Source organism: Rhinopithecus bieti, unplaced genomic scaffold (genome assembly GCF_001698545.2).
Source record: "Rhinopithecus bieti isolate Rb0 unplaced genomic scaffold, ASM169854v2 scaffold_13207, whole genome shotgun sequence".
Lineage (NCBI taxonomy): Eukaryota > Metazoa > Chordata > Mammalia > Primates > Cercopithecidae > Rhinopithecus > Rhinopithecus bieti.
In genome coordinates, this window is record NW_016807866.1 from 2,172,793 (window position 1) to 2,194,682 (window position 21,890).

Below are 21,890 nucleotides of genomic sequence, written 5' to 3' on the forward strand. Positions count from 1 at the left end.
GTCCCCCACCAATTAAGCAAATGTAGAAATTGCAGGTTATTTCAGTTACTCTATGTTAAGGTTAAGAGGAAAAAAAAAAAAAGTGATGTATGTGATCTAAAGTCATCAGCCCCAGGACATCCTGTTAAGTCATGGACTATTTCTTATCATTATGGCATCATGAATGCAATAATGTTTCAAATTCATTCCACTCCAGGTTTAGACATTTGTATCATAATTGCAGTGGATTTTTTTTTTTTTTTTTTTTAGATAGAGTTTCGCTCTTGTTGCCCAGGCTGGAGTGCAATGGTGCGATCTTGGCTCAATGCAACCTCCGTCTCCCAGGTCCAAGTGATTCTCCTGCCTCAGCCTCCGGAGTAGCTGGGATTACAGGCATGCGCCACCACGCCTGGCTTATTTTGTAGTTTTGGTAGAGACAGGGTTTCTCCATGTTGGCCAGGCTGGTCTCAAACTCCTGACCTCAGGTGATCCGCCTGCCTGGGCCTCCCAAAGTGCTGGGATTACAGGTGTGGGTCACTGCGCCTGGCCATTTTATAAAACTCACAGTCCCAAGACCTGTGAAATCAATTATTCTCTACTTCGAGGAATTCCAAGCAATTTCACAAAATGAAACAGAAACAAAGTAAGGCAGTATTTTGAAAGAAGATATGTTTCTTGGGGGTCCCCTCCTGGGAGGAGCTCCACTAACCAGTCTCTAGGGTGTATTGTTTGCTCCATTTCTGACTGGATGTTTCCCCACAGGCTCCTAGTTACAGAGACCAAGCCTAGCTGCCTCCCAAGACATGTCCCTGGATGGAATCAAGTTGGTTTTCGGGTTTCTTTTTCTTTTGTTTTTCAAAAGTGCTCTGGCAGTTGGGCACAGAGCAGAACAGAGAGCTGGTTATTGGTATGTGTGGCTGTGTTGCAAATGGAGCCTGCAGAGAGAGGCACAGTTGTGGGTAGGGATACTTGTCTCATGGCCTTATTTCCAGATTCCTTCTGCAAATTATCCATCGTTTGCCAAAGTTCCAGGCAGCTGGACGCAGTTATTATGTTAGTAAATAAATGTGACAACATAGCTTTTGTGGCTTGGCATTGGAAAGGTTTTAAAATAAGAAAAGTCAGGAAAGTTGTTGGCAATGCTGGTAACGTTTTCAATACTATATGATTTTAAGGATGAGTCCCTGTTGAAAAGAGCCATATCTAAGAATGAGATATACATACATGGCTGCCAGCCTTTGTGTAACCACATGGGCTTCTCTCTGGAGTCACTGTCCCCAGCCCTATGGATGAGTAGGCTCTGCTCTGGGAAGGGATGCTTGGCCTCCATGTTGATGCGCAGCCTCTGCAGACCACAGATAGCCAGGTATTCAGTGGGGAGAGTGTTGGCGCTGCACAGGGAAAGCTTCAGGTCTTGGACCAGCGTGAAGTTCAGCAGGCGGCCCAGCACAGATGTGTCCGTGAACCAGATGGTCAGATGGCTATTGTAGCTGGTTCGCCCCACCGCAAGGGGCAGGACGGTTTTACAGCTGCACATCAGGTTGGCCAAACTGTAGTCACAATCCCGGATGTTCGCAGAACAGCTGCAGTTCCGAATGGTGTTTTCCTTTGTGAAGATGAGCGTGCTGTTCTTCTGACCTTTGGTGAAGCAGTTAAGTGCAAAGACGCCCAGAGCGCTGATCAGAAGGAGACAGTGCCTGCGAGGTGGTGCCATGCTTGCCCAGCGTGGGCCAGCGTGTTTATCCCCCACCTTTGTGAACCAATTTGTGGGAACTCACCTGAAAGAAAACAGGCAGCTTTATCACAACCTTTCATTTGAAATACACAGTTTATGGAAAAGGAACCCCAGAAAAAAACAAGTTGTAAACATTTCTTTCTCACTGTTCTAGTAACTGTTTCTTGAGCCGCAGGCAATACTTGCAGCCCAGACACTGGGAAAGCTCTTTTCTCAGCACCTTATCCAGAGACAGCAGCCAAACCTTTGAGCTCTGCTCATCTGAGGTGTAAAACTCCCAGTGATGTCGGCTGACAGTGAGACCAGCATGTCAACAACACAGCCAGAGAAATGCCAGAGCGGATGCCAGAGAGGAGACCTACCGCATCCTATCTATGGGCAGGGATTTGGAGTTGAGAGAGCACATTCTCCACACATCCAATTACTAGTATCAAGTGCCCACAAACACCTGAACATGCACATGCTTTCCTCCCCCTGAATATCTGACTTCCTGGAATTCAGGAGACAAACACTTCTTTGTTGGATTCAGCTATCCAAGCACTATCTATTACACAACATAGCATGAATACCAATGGAGCATTTAGTTAATGGTAAGCTTTAATTTCTAAGTAGATAAACATGCCTTCCATCCTCACCATATTAATCTGTTTGTAGGTCCATTCATCCTTTTCAGGGCCTCCTACCTAATGTACCTAATGTACCTAAGTAACTGTGGTAATAGACAACGAAAAGGCTAATCACCCACTGATTAATCACAATTATTTTGATTTAGCTACTCTTATGCCAGAAGAAATTTATGAACTGATCTTGTCAATTTATTGCAGGGCTCCAAAACAAAACCATATATAGGAACTTCTAAAAAATCTAAATAAGGTAGGGATGCATGGGTAATTTAAAGAGCAACACTAATGTCCAGTTTTGGGGGAAAAGCCCCACAGTGTCTGGCATATGACAGATGCAGGGTCCTCCTTTGTGGTGTGATTGGAATGAGATGAGCATCATGGCAGAGCGTACCACATTTCAGTTTGGCAAAAGTAGTTGCATTCCCCCAATGACTGAAGAGAGAAATCAAACAATACAATTCAGTCCATCTCCATTTGCTGAGTTCCTGGGTGTGGTGGGATACTGGGCATGAGACCTCTGAGTAGGAGGGCCCAGAGCTACTGGCAGGGCCACTACACTAAGGGCCAGGGAGCAACAGATGGGAGGGTCTGTCTGAGGATCTCAACATGTGTCCAAAGAGTATGGTGACAGCAGGGAAGAGGCTAGGCAGACAAGCAGCAATCAGGGTGTTAGACGAGGCCACAGGGCAATTAGAAATCCAAAGGAATCAAAGCTAAAAATGTCAGGGATCAGGTAGACAGGCAGGAGGCACAAGCCATAACCCCATGGGTGGAATGCCAGGAGGATAGAAGTAAGCTCTGCTGCGTAAACTTGAACAGAGGGTAAGACATTGATTCATAGCAATTCTGACTGTATTCATGCATTTATCCCTTCCTTCCTTCCTTCCTTCCTTCCTTCCTTCCTTCCTTCCTTCCCTCCTTCCCTCCTTCCCTCCTTCCCTCCTTCCCTCCTTCCCTCCTTCTTTTTTTTTTTTTTTTTCTTGAGACAGAGTCTCGCTCTGTCGCCCAGGCTGGAGTGCAGTGGCCGGATCTCAGCTCACTGCAAGCTCCACCTCCCGGGTTCCCGCTATTCTCCTGCCTCAGCCTCCCGAGTAGCTGGGACTACAGGCGCCCGTCACCACGCCCGGCTAGTTTTTTTTTTTTTTTTTTAGTAGAGACGGGGTTTCACCGTGTTAGCCAGGATGGTCTCGATCTCCTGACCTCGTGATCCGCCCGTCTCGGCCTCCCAAAGTGCTGGGATTACAGCCTTGAGCCACCGCGCCCGGCCCTTCCTTCCTTCAACTAATGCTTATTGGAAGATTACTAGGTGGCACGCCCTCTGCTAGTCATGAGGTTACAACTCAGAACAAGACAACCCAGGGCCCAGTCCTCATAGAACTTATGTCCTAACAAAATTCCTTCTGCTTCCAATGAACTGGGCATCAGAGCCCAAAGCCAGGCCAGTCCTGCATATGAGGACAGAGAGGCTGTAGCAGTGGGGAAGAGGTGGGAGGAGGGGGCAAATGCAGGAGTTGGGCAGGACCCAGCCTAGGCCGTGTGCCAGGCCCTGGCTTAGGCCAAGCAGAAGAAACAACGATACAAAAGACCTGGATCCTATCCTCCAGGATTTATCCTCAAAGGAAAAAGACAAATAAGGCTGAACTGAGAAGCGCTGTACTGAACATACAGGCTGCTATGAGAACACAGCAGAGAGAGAGAGAGAGAGAGAGAGAGATTCGACGTGGGGGACTGGATAAGGCGCTTTATAGAGCTTTGTGTCTATTTTGAAGTTGGCACAGGATTTTCTTAAAGGATTTATTAATAGGTACATTTTGTCATGAAAGAAAGAGCTTTGAGAAACGTGGAGACCAAGAGTTCTCCCTGAACAAGAGGCTTAACAGTCTTAAGCAGTGTTAGAATGTGGGTGTGTCTACCCCGCTTAGTGAGCATGTGTTCTTGTTCTGGTCTTTGGGCTTCCTGATGTCCAGGAGGCAGGGACCATCCCGAGGTCCTGAGGAACGGTGAATAATTTATTAATTACAAGATAATTTTAGACAATCAGCTGTCCCAGATTCCACTGGAGGCCTCTGGGACTTCGTGTCCCAGTAACCCTGTCATCCCAGAACCAGGAATGCCGTCAATACCATTGGTCCACCCTGACCCTAGCCTTAAAAGGAAAGAGAGGGGAGAGGTCTATTCACCAGCCCAAACTTACTGAGAAAAGTGCCTGCCTCCCTCTTTCCAGTGCTGATCCTGTTCAGGGGCAGCCATGGAGGAGGAAAAGAGATCAGAAGGGAAAAGGATATTGGTTTGCTGGAACGTGTGGGACAAGAAGTTCCCAAAAGAATTTGTGAGCAACTTCCCAACAGTAAGGCCCTGGCTGGACCTCAGGATGGTCCTTGCCTCCTGGATATCAGGAAGTCCCAATGCCAGAACAAGAACACATGCCCGGGGGGAAGGCTCACTAAGAGGGCACCGAGTGGGGCAAATACCCCGGTAACCCGTTTATGGCGGCCGCCACAGAGATGCCAGTTGGATATTTTCCTCCTTCGGTCTACCGTGAGTTTCTTTTGTCTTTTTTGAGATGGAGTCTTGATCTGTTGCCCAGGCTGGAGTTCAGTGGTACAGTCTCAGCTGACTGCAAGCTCTGCCTCCTGGGTTCCAGCAATTGTCTTGTCTCAGTCTCCTAAGTAGCTGAGATTACAGGCACGTACCACCATGCCCGACTAATTTTTGTATTTATAGTAAAAATGGGGTTTTGCCATGTTGGACAGGCTGGTCTTGAACTCCTGACCTCAGGGTGATCCGCCTGGCTCGGCCTCCCAAAGTGCTGGGATTACAGGCATGAGCCACTGTACTTGGCTGTACCGTTCAAAGTTCTCTTTCACTGGGGTAAACACCTTGAGAGAACAGTTTTGGGGCTTTATATTCTCATTTTCCCACACAGTGCCTAGCACATAGCAAAGACTCAACAAATTTCATTGAATGAATGAAAAAACATAGTTTACCAAATGACAGTGTACTCAAACTCTTTTTTTTTTTTTTTTTTGAGACAGAGTCTTGCTCTGTCGCCCAGGCTGGAGTGCAGTGGCCGGATCTCAGCTCACTGCAATCTCCACCTCCTGGGTTTATGTCATTCTCCTGCCTCAGCCTCCCGAGTAGCTGGGACTACAGGTGCCTGCCATCTCGCCCAGCTAGTTTTTCATATTTTTTTAGTAGAGATAGGGTTTCACCGTGTTATCCAGGATGGTCTCGATCTTCTGACCTCGTGATCTGCCCGTCTCGGCCTCCCAAAGTGCTGGGATTACAGGCTTGAGCCACCGTGCCCGGCCTCAAACTCTTTTAACTGCTAGCTATACAAATCCAATTAAGACTGACTTGAGTAAAAAAAAAAAAAAAAAAACTGCCCACTTATTTGAAAAATTAAGGAAGGATTTCAGGCATGGCTTGATCCAGCTACTCAAAAAACGATTTCAGAAATGTCTTTCCATCTTTCAGTTATTCTTTCTCATTTGTGGGCTTTATTCCCAGACAAGATCACTCCTTCTGGGGACAAGATGGTCACTAGTAGATCCAGGTTTACTTTCTATCAGCTGAGCAACCTCTCAAGAAAACAAACAAACAGACAAAAAACCCAAAAAACTCTTTTTAAATAGCACCAGGCTGCTGGGTGCGGTGGCTCATACCTGTAACCCCAGCACTTTGGGAGGTCAAGGTAGGAGCATTGTGGGAAGCCAGGAGTTCAAGACCAGCCCAGCCAACATCATGAGACATAATCTCTACAAATAAAATAAATTAGTTGGACATGATGGTGCGCACCTATAGTCCCAGCTACTCGGGAGGCTGAAGCACAAAGATCACTTGAGTCTGAGAATTCAGTGTTGTTTAAGCCACCCTGTTGTGGTATCTGTTATGGCAGCACAGGCAGAAATAGGGACACAAGTGCAGGTTCAGGGCAAGGTGTGCGAGCACACTCAATCCCTGGCCTTGGCGTCTCTCTGGATGGCTTCTTGCCTAGGGTGACTGACAGAGGGAGGGATGATATGAAAAGGCACCTGTTCTTCTCACGACCTAACCCCAGTTCTTACTCCACGGGTTCATGACAGCCGATTCTGCTGGAGACTGTGTCTCAAACCTTCCTCCCCTAGTTTCCCTCAAGTACCCCTCGTGAGCTGTGATTTCACTGGGCTTTGAAATCTTAGGCCATTTGAGGCTGCAGTGAGTTATGATTGTATCACTACACACTCCAGCCTAGATGACAGAACAAGACCGCCTCTCTAATAAATAAATAAACATGGCTGGGTGCAGTGGCTCAGGCCTGTAATCCTAGCAATTTGGAAGACCAAGACAGGCAGATCGCTTGAGCTCAGGAGTTCGAGACCAGCCTGGCCAACATGGCGAAACCCTGTCTCTACCAAAAATACAAAAATTAGCCGGGCTGGGTGGCACGTGCCTGTAATCCCAGCAACAGGGAGGCTGAGGCAGGAGAATCGCTTGAACCTGGGAGGCAGAGGTTGCAGTGAGCAGAAATTGTGCCACTGCACTCCAGCCTGGGTGACAGAGTGAGACTCTGCAACCAAATAATAATAATAATAAAATAAATAACCAAATAAGTAAATAAATAAATATTAGGAGGCAAAAATACACGGGTCTCCTGAGTCGTACGCTCAGCTCAGGACCCAAAGAATGGGATCAGCCACACTGCGAACAGTGGACTGAGAGGGTAGAAGGATGGCTCTGCAAAGGGAAATCAGGAGGCACTGTTAGAAAAGGGCCAGGTGGGCAGTCAGAAAAGTGGGTGCCCACAAGACCCGTGGGATGGGCGTGGGTGAGCATTGCAACTCTATTCCTCTCAGTCTCAGCAAACACCAAAGCACCACTTAGATAAAATGAACTCTTAAGAGTGCAGATACATGTCTGACTTTGTGGGATATATTCAGAATTTCAAATTGGCTCCTTTACTGGAAGGCCCCTCGTTTTTACCTCCCAAGAATCTTCAAGGATTTTTGCAGGGACAGACGTTGGGGACTGCATTTGTGAGTGATAGCCCTGCTTACCTCTCCAATTCCTGGCTTCACAGTGTGTTCCTTGGGGTGCCCGGGCCCTGGCTTTCTTCTGATTTTAACCCCAGAGCCATAACTCAGATCTATACTTGAGACTGCTTCTTGCCAGGGCATCTCCTCAGCTTCTGAGTTTTGAGCCTTTCACAGTTTCTTCTCTTGAGTCTTTCCCCTAATTGCATTTCCACTTTAAAAATAAAAATCACCGCCAGGCGTGGTGGTTCACACCTGTCATCCTGGCACTTTGGTAGGCTGAGGGAGACAGATCATTTGAGGTCAGGAGTTCAAGACTGGCCTGGCCAATATGGGGAAACCCTGTCTCTACTAAAAATACAAAAATTAGTTGGGTGTGGTGGTGCACACCTATAATCCCAGCTACTCAGGAGGCTGAGGCATGAGAATCGCTTGAACCGAGGAGGTGGAGGTTGCTGTGAACTGAGATTGCACCACTGCACTCCAGCCTGGGCTACAGGGTGAGACTCTATCTCAGATAATAAAATAAAATAAAAACCACTTTTGATTTCAAATTAAACTCACTTCCAAATTACGTTTTTAAATTGCTTTTGATTTTAATTGCTATAAGAATTTGGAGAATGTCACTTGATTTTTCCACAATTAGTTATTTGTCTTTTGTGTTAGGACTATAGCGCTCAGAACATCATTATTTATGACATTTCAGATCTGTTTTGGGCAAATGCTCCAAATGCTATCCTCCCACTGACATAATATCTCCTTACTAGTAATATCTTCTTATAAACAGAACTAGTCAAGTTTGAAACATTCCTTTTGAAGCCAAGTATAAACATTATCTAAATGTTGGGTGTAATCCTAGATTGAGAAGGAATCTGTGTGGAATTTGTTTTCAAGTAACTGATGTCTGTATCTCCTCAATTCAGAGCCCTCTGCCTTTATGCAGCTAGTTGCTAGTATTGTTCTTGAGATTTCTTCAGCTGCAATACAAAAATAATAGTCAAACTGATTCTGATAGTAGCTCTGGTTTTTAAAACTGTCCGGTGATTTTAAGTCCCAAATATTTAACAATCATGCACATAGGCTGGGTGCAGTGGCTCACACCTGTAATCCCAGCACTTTGGGAGGCCGAGGCAGGTGGATCACGAGGTCAGGAGTTCAAGACCAGCCTGACCGACATGGTGAAGCCCCCATCTCTACTAAAAATACAAAAATTAGCTGGACGTGGTGGCATGTGCTTTTAATCCCAGCTACTCAGGAGGCTGAGGCAGGAGAATCACTTGAACCCGGGAGGCAGAGGTTGCTTTGAGCCGAGATTGCGCCATTGCACTCCAGAGCAAGACTCGGCCTCAAAAAAAAAGTCATGCACAGTTTTAGCATCTTGACTGAAAATTTGGATGCATAGACATCCCCCGAGTTTTTGTCATGGCTGCATCAAGCTACTTATTGTGTCTTACAACCTAGTTATGTCAGAGACTTCTAGTCCCTGTGAATGCCATTTTCGCCTCTTCTTCCTTGGCACATCATTGGACTTTATTTCTGAGCTTCTGGTAGTGAAGTGGTGCCATGTGATTGAGTTCTGGCCTATGGAATATGGTAGAAGATTCCACAAAGGAACCGACAGCCCTAGAAGATGGCAGAACTATAGACAAAAGGTTGAATCCCTGAATGATTGTGTGGAAGACAGCACACCCCTCTACCCCCTTAATGGCATTAGTCTGTGATGTAAGGGAGGAGCAGATCTCAATTGCTCTAAGCCACTGATGTCTTGAAGTTTGTCAAAGCAGCTAGCCTACCCTGTTAACTGGGTACAATACAACAGGTGCTAATATTGCTTTGCAACTTATGATTTTTACATCCTCTTTTCTGAAAAGAAAATGAAAAATCAACATTTAGAGGACATTTATTGGATGCCAGGCAAATGGCCTAAGTCATGGGGAGGCAAAAATGAAGAAGATATCATCCATGCCCTCAAGGGGCTTGAAGTTTGCCCAGAGAACTTGGAATGTACTCTGGGAACAAACAACTGGGCAACTAATTATGAGACAACGTGATTGGTAGTTCTTAAAGATGCAGATGGAGGCCAGGCACAGTGGCTGACGCCTGTAATCCCAGCACTTTGGGAAGCCAAAGTGGGCAGATCATCTGAGGTCAGGAGTTTGAGATGAGTTTAGCCAACATGGTAAAACCCTGTCTCTACTAAAAATACAAAAAATTAGCTGGGCGTGGTTGTGGACACCTGTAATCCCAGCTACTCAGGAAGCTGAGGCAGCAGACTCGCTTGAACCTGGGAGGCAGAGGTTGCAGTGAGCCGAGATTGCGCCATTGCACTCCAGCCTGGGCAACAAGAGTGAAACTCATCTCAAAAGAAAAAAAAAAAAAAAAAAAAAAGATGCAGATGGAGTGGTGGTAAGGAAGAAATGGAAAGACTCCCAAAGGATGTGCTCTTTGGGCCAGGTGGAGAAGAGGTTCGGGTTAGGAAAGGTGAGGTAGTGCAGATGCAAGAGTCATTGGCACAAATGTCAGAATGACTAAAGTCCTTAGTATGTTTAGAGCAGGTATAAGACATCTGGGGGTCCATGAGGCTGGGGAGGCAGGCAGGAGGACAGGGTTAGACAGGACTTTGCTGATCAAGCTAAGGGGTTTGGACTTTATGCTGGCAGTTACTTGGTCTCCAAACTCTTCTGATCATCATCCCATCAATAAATAATTTTAAAACTCTCCCCAATAGATGTATCTGTTAATTTAGGAATTAATTAATATAGGCTATTCACATATTACCATGCTTACATATCATCTGTATTATCAACAATATGCAAACAATAACATTTTAAAATTTGAGATGAAAATAAACAAAATGAAAGTTTGAATATTTTCAGCTCTACCCCATTAGCTTGGCTTGCAAACCTCCTGTGATGTAAACTCCCTCTCTGGAGGCTCCTGCAAGAGACAAAAAATGAGATGGTAAAGGTCTGAAGCAGGAGACATCTGCTCAGATCTTGTTTAAGGAAGGTAACCTAGGCTGCCAGGGAAAGATCAAATCTGGGGAGAAGACACTAGAGTCAGGACAGTGAGTTCAAAATATTTTTCTTTTGTATTTTCTTCAATGATTTCCATCTATCCAATTGTTGACTCTTTCTAACTCCAGGCTCTTTGGATAAATCTATTTCAATATCTGGAATCCTCAAGGGGATGGAGAGGATCAAGAATGTAGGATTGAGAAGGTGGGGATGAGGATGAGGCTGTCTTCCTCCTATGACCATGCAGTCAGGACACCTGCTAGAACTCCTGGGAGGGAACCAGTGGTACAGGGAGCAGGAGAACCCAGTGGGCAGCACAGAAAAGCATTCATCTCGCTCTGTCTCCCAGGCTGGAGTGCAGTGGCACGATCTTGGCTCACTGCAACCTCCCACTCCTGGGTTCAAGCAATTCTCCTGCCTCAGCCTCCCATCGTCGTCTCATTCTTAGCATCCCAACACAGTTTGCCTGGGAACGCCACTCCCTGAGACATCCACTGTGAGCCCGGACAGCCGCGAGAAAAACATAGCTCATTTTCTCAGAATTAGCAGCCTCTGGGTGGCTTCATCAGACTGACAGCAAGCCTAGCTGCTAGTGAGGGTTAGTTATGGCAAGCTATGGAGTAGGTGGAGTAGCTCTCCAATCCCCAGTTCCCCTTGATGTGCCTTCCTCTTAATTCCTTGATCATCCATTCTTTCCAGGAGCCAGTGCTAAAAACCCGCTCACAGATTGGGATCTGATACCAGTTGGTTAGGCCTCAATCGGAATTTAAACCAACACATTCTTTCCCAAGGGTATTTACACTGTAAGCCTTATGGCTACCTTGTTCCTAATTAGAGAGATAGCAAGGATCAAATAGAAAGTATGGGAGGAGTGTGGGGTGGAGACTCCACGCTAGGGCTCCAGAAACAAGTGGTCACCTGTTCTCAGGTCCAGTGCCCACTTGTCCAGGGTTGTGCAACCCCTCTTCCCATTTAGGTCAAGGAGGGGTGTTGGCTATTCTGTTATGTGGATGAGATGCCCACATAGGCACTGTGTGAGGGCTTTAGATGTAGGACCTTGAAATGCTCTTGAAAAAAGGGATTTTAGCATTTTTCTTTTCTTTGGCTTTGTTCCACAAATGCACTGTAGGAGGCAGGTTAGAGATAAACACTATGTAAGATGATATTTGAAAACGGAATTATATCTTTGTTGTTTAATATTTCAAAGCTTATGAAGTTGAAAGCTAATTTGGGTCCCTCCCCAATGTTTTCTTACTGTGGTACGTGTTGTCTTTTATTTCTTCTTCACATTCCACGACAGCACATCCTTATCCTTGGTATGAGCCACTGAGTTTTCACAGGCCCTTACAAGGATCTAATGCTGAAGTCACCGTTCTGTGAAGTCTCTGTGGGTGAAGATCATTTCCCTTTCATTGTGGTTTACGCAGTTCATTGTGAGGGGCAGGAAATGAGTTCCCAGTAATTCTGATGTGATCAGAATCTCATTTGGTTTCTATAGTAGGATCTAAACTATATGCTATCATCTGATATATTTGCTCATCTAGAAAAAGATGAAGTAAATTCATGTCTCCATAAGTTGGAATTATGCAGGCAAAATTAGCTTCAAGTATGCAATTTGGGTTTTGAGAGGACACACTTTAAAATATTTTTGTGACTGTTCATGTTGAACTCACTAGTATATAGTTGGATCAGTCAGAGAACCTGTCTGAGTCTTATTTCTCTTGACATGGCACAGGATAATAATCCAACCACACAGGTTACAAAAGCAAAGTAGATGCATGTGATTATATATATATATGAATAGTACTATATTATGTATTTATTGTGTTTAGAGATGGGGTCTCACTATGTCGTCCAGGCTGGTCTTAAACTCCCAGGCTCAAGTGATTCTCCTGCCTTGGCCTCCCAAGTTGCTAGGATTATAGGCGTGAGCCACCGCCCCCAGTCTGAATAGTTCTATAGTATTATGTATATTGTGGTACTAATAAGTACTCATAGGTATACTACAATATACATAGTATTATTCATAGACAATGATATTTTGTAATATCGGAGTCATAGTGATAACAAATGTATTACCATGCTCTGTGAGGACATCCCAAAAGCCACCCCAAAGAAATCTAAAGTAACTGGTTCATTTAATGCATTCCTTGTATCAAACATTTGGCTAGAGAGAGAACAAGCACAGCATAAAACAAAAATGTCTCTTTGCATGATTTTTCCTGTAACTAATCAAATCAGATTTACAAATGTCCTCCTGTAAATGCTGAGGACTGTGAGGTCCTGAAATTATTAGTGAGCTAGTCTGGAAAATAGAAATTAATTATCCAATTCCCATTTCTACTAATTTAAATGTGTGTAAAATGTTTGAAGGAACAGCAGGAATGTGGGCTGTGATCAAAACGCTTTATTTCTGATCTCCTACTGTGCCTAATGGATATTACAGTAGGTCAAATAATAGTCCCTAAAGGTGCCTGTGTCCTAATCCCTGGGCCCTGTGAATGCTTTACCTTACATGGCCATAAGTCCTCTACAGACATGATTAAATTAAGAAACTTGAGATAAGGAGTTGATCCTGGATTATCTGGGTGGGCCCAATGTAATCAACAGGGTCTGTATAAGAAGAAGGCAATATGACAATTGAAGCAGAGATTGGAGTGATATGGCTACAAGCCAAGGAATGCCAGCAGCCTCTAGGAGCTGAAAGAGGCAACAACAGATTTTCCCTTGGAGTCTCCAGAAAGAACCAGGCCTACTTACACCCTAACAATAGCCTGGTCAGACTGGTTTTGAACTTCTGACCTCCAGAAGTGTAAAAGAATATAGATATGTTGTTTTAAGCCACTAAATTTGTAGATTTTTTTTCTTTTTTTTGAGACGGAGTCTCGCTCTGTCACCCAGGCTGGAGTGTGGAGTGCAATGCCATGATCTTGGCTCACTGCAATCTTTGCATCCCATGTTCAAGCGATTCTCCTGCCTCAGCCTCCTGAATAGCTGGGATTACAGGTGTGTGCCACCACCAGCCTAAATTTTGTATTTTTAGTAGAGATTGGGTTTTACCATGTTGGCCAGGCTGGTCTCAAACTCCTGACCTCAAGTGATCTGCCTGCCTTGGTCTCCAAAAGTGCTGGGATTACAGGTGTAAGCCATTGTGCCTGGCCAATTTGTAGAAATTTGTTATAGCAGCAATAGGAAATGAATACAGAGATGATGAGGAAACCAAACCACCACATCAAACCACCCTTGTGGACCAAACCAGCCTTTCTGTATTCACAGCCCTGCAGTGTTTGCTAATTACATTATGTGGTTTATTCCTCTCGTTAGCCTAGATCATAAGCTCTCAGGCTAACTATTCTCCTGAAATACCAAACTCAATGCTCCCATAGAATAGTCACACCATGTTGGGTCCTGCCAAGCCCAAATGGATACATCTGGATATGTCTTATGAGTTGAGGAGGAACCATCTTCAGGTGGTTAATTGCATACATGGAATTGTTGAAGAAGAAAGAAGAGCAAAGAGGATATGGGAGGGCCCAGGGCAGGGAAGAACAGAGGGATGGGACAGTAGCATTTGTGTCTTTACAGCCCAAACATATGCCTGAGGCTGAGTCTGGTCAGGTAGCAAGCAAAGGCTGCAAGAAGTGCTTTTGAGAATTCTGAGATGTGAGGTACAAGTGGCCCCCTGTCCAGGCAAGAAAGGGCGACATTGAGTGATGGATAGAAGCATTTTCTCCACTTCTGTACTGAGTACAGCTCAGCTGTAGCACAGTGAGGAATGAGGGACAGGTGGCACCATTTGACCCTTTCTCGAGAACAGACTGGGGCCACCCCTGGATGTTGCTCCCTGGTCATCAAGCAACAGGAAGCCTCTTGGCCAAGGCAATGGACGGTCAGCATCCAGTGGGGGCTGGGGACAGGAGCAGATGAAAGGACCATTGTGAGCATAGGCAAGACCCCTGGGGACTCAAAGAAGCACCTGGAGAAAATTCTATTTTGTAGACATAGTGGTGGGAGGAGGCAAGGACCTGTATCAGGTAGGTGGGAGCATGAACCAGCAGAATACAAGCTATTCGTATTCACTTCATCTGTGCCTGGTGAAGCCAGGAGCTCTTCAGGTATCAGCTGGATTACTGGTTTGATATTAAATTGATTGAATCATAGAAATAGACTAAGTGCTCAGGAGCTTAGGAGCTGAGTAAGAACTGACTGAAGAGCAGATATTTTATTTGGAAAGCACTGAGCTCACCTGGGTGTTAATTTCACCCACTAATTTGCTGCCTGGATACGGGGCTTCCTTGTTGGTTTACTGTGGGGTTTTATAGTCCGTTTTCGTGCTGCTGATAAAGCAGCAATTAAAAATTACCCAAGCCTGGGTAATTTACAAAAGAAAGAGGTTTAATGAACTCACAGTCCCACATGGCTGGGGAGGCCTCACAATCATGGTGGAAAGTGAGTCATGTCTCACATGGTGGCAAACAAAAGAAAAGTGAGAGCCAAGTGAAAGGGGTTTCCCCTTATCAAACCATCAGATCTCGCAAGACGAATTCACTATCACAAGAACGGTATTGGGGAAACCACCCCCATGATTCAATAATCTCCCACTAGGTCACCCCACAACACGAGGGAATGATGAGAGCTACAGTTCACGATGAAAGTTGGGTGGGGGCACAGCCAAACCATATCAGGGGCCAGGTTTCTGATGCCTTCTTGCTGATCGCAGTTTCCCCAGACCTTAGCACAGGGCTGGGCACACAGGGGCACACCATGACTGTTTATATTATCCAAATGAGTCTCTACGTCGGCCAAGCCAATGAGGCATGTTATTGGTCCTTGATTCCCTCTTACGCGTTTTTTCTTTTTTTCTTTTTTCTTTTTTTTTGGTGGGAGCAACGGAGTTTTGCTCTTCTTGCCCAGGCTGGAGGGCAATGGCTTGATCTTGGCTCACCACAACCTCCGCCTCCTGGGTTCAAGCGATTCTCCCGCCTCAGCCTCCTGAGTAGCTGGGATTACAGGCATGTGCCACCACACTGGGCTAATTTTTAGTAGAGACGGAGTTCCTCCATGTTAGTCAGGCTGGTCTCAAACTCCTGACCTCAGGTGATCCACCTGCCTCAGCCTCCCAAAGTGTTGGGATTACAGGCGTCAGCCACCTTGCCCAGCCCCTCTTTTGCCTTTTACCTCCTAGGATTGTCGAGTGTTACCAAGTCAGCAAGCAACATTCATGTTCTTCTTCAGCGACTTTCATTATATGGCCTAGCCATGGCAGAGAAACCAGAATGAGTTTCTGTGTATGGGTGACAGGGTGGGAATTTGAGCTTACTCTCCTATGGCCTAGCTGTGCATCATCCTTGAAAGCCACTGAACGACATCTGGCAAAATCCCAGGAGGCACCTCCAACCTCCTGTGACTTTACCAAAAGGCCTAGTCTAGGTTCCCGGTTGCCTTACAACTTCCCTTGAGTCTGATGAGGATGAAGGGTAAAATACACTTGGCTGGAATGGAGACTGTGAGTCCCAAGTCAGGCCTCTAATCACTGCCCTTCCATCTTGTGCCACACACCCTCCGAGGGGCGAAGGAAAACATCAGTACGGTTAGTATATTTTGGTCTCACAGATATTTGTGAGCATCACAAAGCCATTCCCCTAATTGCTCTTGGTTGAGCGATTACAACAGCCCTTGCTGCAAAACTCCCCCACGACCTAACCTTTCAGAGTCCAATCTTGTAAAGCTAACTCAGGGAGAGCTTTGCTTAAATTACTGGGCCAGTATTATGTGAGTGTGAGGTTGCCAAGGAAAATGAGTCAGACACTAATCCCTTTGCTAGGAGATGAGAAAAAAAAAAAAAAAAAAAAAAAAAAAAAAAAAAAAAAAGGCTGGCAGACCTTTACTATTTTAATTACCTGCTTCCAGAACAATAAAAGAGAATTCAGATCTTCCACTTACAGTTGTGCCTTCTTCTATTCCTATAAAGTACCTGCACTATTTCCTTAAGATGTAAGCCTTGGGCTTTTTTTCCTTTCAACTGTGTTCAAGCTATAGTTCCGACCGTTCGAGTTTGGATAAAAATAATTACAATTTCCTTTGCTGGTTTTGGTTACAATTATTGGAACCAATGAACATTTAAAACTTGTTTCCGTCTTGAAAGATTTTTCAGAGTTTTAAAATGCCTCCTGGGAATGATGACTAAAGGTAATGTGGGATCCTGGATGGAATCCTGGGACAAGAAAAAGGACAATGGGCAAAATCTAAGGACATCTGAATAATGTTTGGACTTTATTTTATAATAATAGTGTGTCAATACTGGTTCATTAATTGTGACAAATGTACCATGCTAATGTAAGATGTTAACTCTATATGAGAGCTCTCCATTATCTTCATGATTTTTCTGTAAACCTAAAACTATTGCAAAATAAGAATTTTATTTAAAAAGAGTGAATCCTGAATCTCATTGATTACTCTTTGAAGATTAGTTTTGTGACAGCAGCAGAGCTCCAGTAGATAATCTGGCATCACGACTTGGGCTAAACTGAGTGCCCATGAAATAGTGTCTAGGCACAACTCCAAATGAATTATTCAGACCTCCTGGCCACAGAGATTCTTTTCTTTTCTTTTCTTTTTTTAATGACCCAGAGACCAGGCATTTCGGAGATGCAAATGCGAAGTAATCTTTTTATGGGAAGTGGATCAAAACTGGGAAAGCAGAGACACCAAGGCATGTTGTGGGGACGAGCCTCGAGGAGTGCGTGTGTGTGTGTGTATGTGTGTGTGTGATGTCTCACTGCGCTTTCATTGTTCTTTCTTTCCTTCCTTCCTTCCTTCCTTCCTTCCTTCCTTCCTTCCTTCCTTCCTCCCTCCCTCCCTCTCTCTCTCTCTCTCTTTCTTTCTTTTTTGACAGAGTCTCGCTCTGTCGCCCAGGCTGGAGTGCAGTGGTGTGATCAATTGCAAGCTCACTGGAAGTTCTGCCTCCCAGGTTCACGCCATTCTACTGCCTCAGCCTCGTGAGTAGCTGGGACTACAGGCACCCACCACCATGCCCGGCTAATTTTTTGTATTTTTAGTAGAGACGGGGTTTCACCGTGTTAGCCAGGATGGTCTCCATCTCCTGACCTTGTGGTCCCCCTGCCTCGGCCTCCCAAAGTGCTGGGATTACAGGCGTGAGCCACCGCGCCCGGCCTTTCTTTCTTTCTGCTTTCTCTCCCTCCCTCCTTCCCTCCCTCTTTCTCTCTTTCCTTCCTTCCTTCTCCCTCCCCTTCCTTACTCCCTCCCTCCCTCCCTTCCTTCCTTCCTCTCTCTCTGTCTCTCTTTCCTCTCTTCCTTTCTCTCTCTCTTTCTTTCTTTCCTTTTTGGAGACAAGGTCTTGCTCCCTCACCCAGGCTGGAGTGCAGTAGCTCACTGTCACCTTGAACTGCTGGGCTCAAGCAAACCTCCCAACCTCAGCCTCCTGAATAGCTAGGACTATGGGTGCGTACCACTGGCTAATGTTTTTAATTTTTTGTACAGACACGGTCTCACTGTAGTGCTCAGGCTGATGTACAACTTCTGGCCTCAAGAGATCTTCCCATCTCCCAAAGTGTGGGGATTCCAGGCGTGAGCCACCGCGCCTGCCCGCATTGTGTTTTCTTATTCTCCAATCTGGACCCCATTCGCCTCATGCTGCTTATGCCGCCCTCTGTATTTGGGATGATTTCTGTTTCTTATCCATTAAGAAACCACCTTCATCTCTCATACTGTCTTCAAATCTCTCCTCTTTCATGACATTTTATTATTAAGCTGGGGGAATAGGTGACAGTTCTTGTTTGACTCAAACCTGCTTTTCTTAGAGTGCAGCATCAGTCTATTGTAAGATAAATTAAAAAAAAAAAGGTTTTGCAAGCCAATCTGTTATCACACAGAGCCTAGTACCTAGTTGTGTTAGATTTTAAGCCACTCCCAAAAACCAGACTTTTGCTGTGATCATTCTATTGCAACCATTCTCATCAGGTTCCCAGTGAATCCCACCACCCCCATACTAAACCCAGTGATTAATTTCCTGGTCTCATTTTGTTTGACTTCCCAGCAGCATCTGACTTGGTTGCCTCCTCCCTTCTTTTTGAGTGAATAGCTTTCTGTTCCTCCATGATGTCACCTTCTCCTGGTTTTCTGTCTCCTCCAATGGCCACTCCTTCTCAGTCTTTTGGCTGGCATCTGATCTTCTTACCTGTTATTGTTGCATGTCTGCAGCTCAGTGCATGGCTGTCTTCTGTATGTGCGTCCACTCTTTTGGTGCCTGCATGCTGTCCTGTGAAGTTCAATACCACCTAGATGCTGATGGTGAACTGAGAGATGTCTCTACCTCCTGACTGCATCATGTTCACACGTCCCACATTGTATCTGATAGCTCTTTCTGAATGTCTAGTGGACATCTCCAACTTAACACGCCAAACACACAGCTCTTGATCCCCAAGGAAGTTCAGACTCCTATGAGAAATGTTATTGTATCTATAACTCACCATTCCTCAGCCCCATGTTCCCAAGGCTAAGCTAGCTAAATACAGCAAGTTGTCATTGATGAAGAGGCAATATACTTTAAAATATAAAATGTGATACATGTATGTTGTATGTTGAAAATTGAATGATATCAGGAACTATCCATATTTTTATTCACTAATAGTAAGATCTAATGAGTGGTTTTTTTGTGCCAGGTACTAAGTGTTTCACAAATTTTATGTTATTTAATCCTTTCTGTAATCCTACAGGTAGATATTATGGCCCCCCCCCCCTTTTTTTTTTTTTGAGACAGAGTCTCGATCTGTCACCTAGGCTGGAGTGCAGCGGCACTCTCTCAGCTCACTGCAACCTCTGCATCCCAGATTCAAGCAATTCTCCTTCCTCAACCTCCCAAGTAGTTGGCATTATAGGTGGTGTACCACCACACCCCGCTAATTTTTGTATTTTTAGTAGAGACTGGGTTTCGCCATTTTGGCCAGGCTGGTCTCGAACTCCTGATCCCACCTCAGCCTCTCAAAGTGCTAGTGTTACGAGCATGAGCCACTGCATATGGTCCCATTTTCATATCAGGAAATGATACACAGGGAGGTTAAATAACTTGTCCAAGGTCACAGAACTAGTTGATAATGGCTAAAATTTGAACCCAGCCAACTATACTCTGAAGAGTCGTGGTGGAAATTACAGTGCTATTTCCCACCCCAGGGAATTGGGTCTATTCAAGGGAGATTCCATGCATTGTATTCTATTACTAGATGCTGTGGCCTTTAACCTATATGTGTATAGAACCCTCATGCTAAATGCTATGATGTGGTGCCCTCATGAATGGATTAATGCTGTTATTGAGGAGTGGGTTGGTCACCATGAGAATAGGTTTCAAATGAAAGGATGAATTTGACCCCCTTCCTCTCTCTCTCTCTTAAGTGTGTGCCCATGCTCTCTTACCTTTCCACCTTCCACCATGGGATGAAACAGCAAGAATGCCCTTGCCAGATGCAGGCCCCTTGACCTTGGAATCCCCAGTCTCCAGAACCGTAAGAAATCTCTGTTCTTAAGTTCATAATCAGAATGGAGGACAATATGAGCAGAGTGCTGCTTCTGCTAACATAGGTATGGAATGTGGGACAAAGAATTCTCAGAGAGTGAGCCACTGGGAAGTCCTAACTAGAATATGTGGCTACTGTACCTTTCTACTTGACACAGTCCTTGAGAGAGTGAATTAGGCAATGAGTGCAAATCCTTCAGGCTTTTCCCTTGAGTGACTTGGTAGACACTCAGTTCATTGCATCACCAGGGTTCACATCCACAGCTTTGCACAGCTACCCCTTGGTCCCATGCCCACAGAACTGTGAGGCCTGCCTGTTCTTCCCACTGGGGCCTATTGACCTACTAGCTCCCACAGACACAGACACAAGCCACTGGGCACTGAATTTTAAAAGCTGATAATGTAGCAGCTTTAAGCAGTGAAAAATATTAGTGTGGAAAAGAAAGCTGAGAAATCCAAGTCAGCTCTTGAAAAGCACTCATTTCCATAAATACTTTATTGAAACTGTTATTTTCAGAAAATAATGCCCTTTCTGTCAGAAAAGTATGAAAAGTCTTTTTTTTTTTCTCTTCAAAACTTGTATTGATATTTAAAAAAAGCAAAACTCTCAGGATCGGCTTGGTAAAGAAATTTTCAAACAAATGAGATCTTTTTTTTTGGTATTTTTAAAGATGGGTTTTTAATAAATATGCACAATGTTTTTGAAACATTTCCTGTCCTCAGTATACACCAACATACTTTGTGCTAAAAACTTTCCAGAAATATGTTTATTAAACGAAGAAATATATGCAAGACTGTATATGTTCTACTCATTTTGAGTTAAAACATTCCCCTCCTCATCTTGCCTTTTGCTACATTATTTATCATGCTTTTTCACTTTTGAATAAAAGAGCAATTTTTTAAAAACACGAACTATCCAATCCAAATGTTAACGCTCATCTTAACTTACTTTCTTTTCTCTCTTTGTTTTCTAATCAGCAAACTCTATAAAGCCTGGTGTGTAAATAGGCAGTAAATATAATACTATTAAAACAGAGCAAAGAAACAATATCAGCCGATGTTTTGGGAGTTCCCACTTTTCTTTGTTTGCGATCACAAAAAGGAAAAGAGATATCAGATCTGATATCTCTTTTCCTTAATTGTTATTTGCCACTGAAGACTAATGGAAAAGTCTAGCCAGATGTTTTAAAATAGAGACAAGATTTCAAGGAGCTTTCTGTTAGCCTTAAGTGAGTTTATCTTTTTAGGGTTTAAATGAGAAGACCATTTCATTATTTGCTTAATGCACTGAAAATCTTTCATTTTCAAGGCAGGATCTCAGTAAAGAGGAATTCATATGCCTGGAAGCCTAAAATAGTGTTTCATAGTGAAAGCCACTCATACATGTACATTATGTTCAGGAAATGCAAATGCAACAAGAAGGTGACCCTGATAATGGTTCTTCCAACCGTCACAGTTCCTGCCATGCAGCAGAAATTCTGAAGCTCTTAAAAACTGTCAGACTAGGCATGCTTTTTAAAAAAGAGGAACAGAGAAATTACTTACATCTCAGAGTTCCATCGTGAGGCCTTGCCTCTCCACTCCACAGACCTCTGCCTGGCCACGGAGCCTTCACCCTGGCTTGACAGCTGGTTTAATCTGCAAGCCAGGGTGGAATGCGTGGTCTTGCACTTGCTGTTCTTTTCCGTCTTCAGAGGGCCAGCGGCCTGGTCATTTCCATGGCAACCAGGAGGAAGCGGCTGGCCTACCAGTCTCATTAACTACACGCAGGAGAGAACCTGCCTTGGTGACTTCTAGCCACTCTTTTGGGGTTCTAAACTGGGAAGTTTCTAGAAGAAACTGAGGAGACTGTTGCTGCAGGCTGATCCCAAAGGATTGACACAAATGGAAGAAATTCTACTTTAGCAGGAAATTGAATGGATTAAATGTAGAGTACGGAGATTCCTTGATACTTTTACTTTCATGATTTATTCCATGTTTTTTGGTCTGATGAAT

General features: G+C 44.6%; 1 protein-coding gene across 2 annotated transcripts; it reads right to left on the reverse strand.

Annotated features, from left to right (window-relative positions):
* Positions 1-806: 806 nt before the first annotated feature.
* Positions 807-21,592, reverse strand: EPCIP (exosomal polycystin 1 interacting protein). Of its 2 annotated transcripts, XM_017883917.1 has the most exons (3): positions 21,441-21,592; positions 18,564-18,644; positions 807-1,757 (listed from the first exon to the last, which is right to left on the reverse strand). In XM_017883917.1, the coding sequence occupies exon 3, from the start codon at positions 1,691-1,693 to the stop codon at positions 1,034-1,036; it is 660 nt and encodes a 219-aa protein (XP_017739406.1). In that variant the 5' UTR covers positions 1,694-1,757; positions 18,564-18,644; positions 21,441-21,592; the 3' UTR covers positions 807-1,033. The 2 variants fall into 2 exon arrangements, with proteins under 2 accessions (XP_017739406.1, XP_017739405.1); XM_017883916.1 differs by lacking the exon at positions 18,564-18,644 and having other exon boundaries at positions 21,441-21,559.
* Positions 21,593-21,890: the final 298 nt, after the last annotated feature.

Coding starts and splice junctions, on each gene's coding strand:
- EPCIP (XM_017883917.1), bottom strand. CDS start 1,693: ATGGCACCACCTCGCAGGCACTGTCTCCTTCTGATCAGCGCTCTGGGC.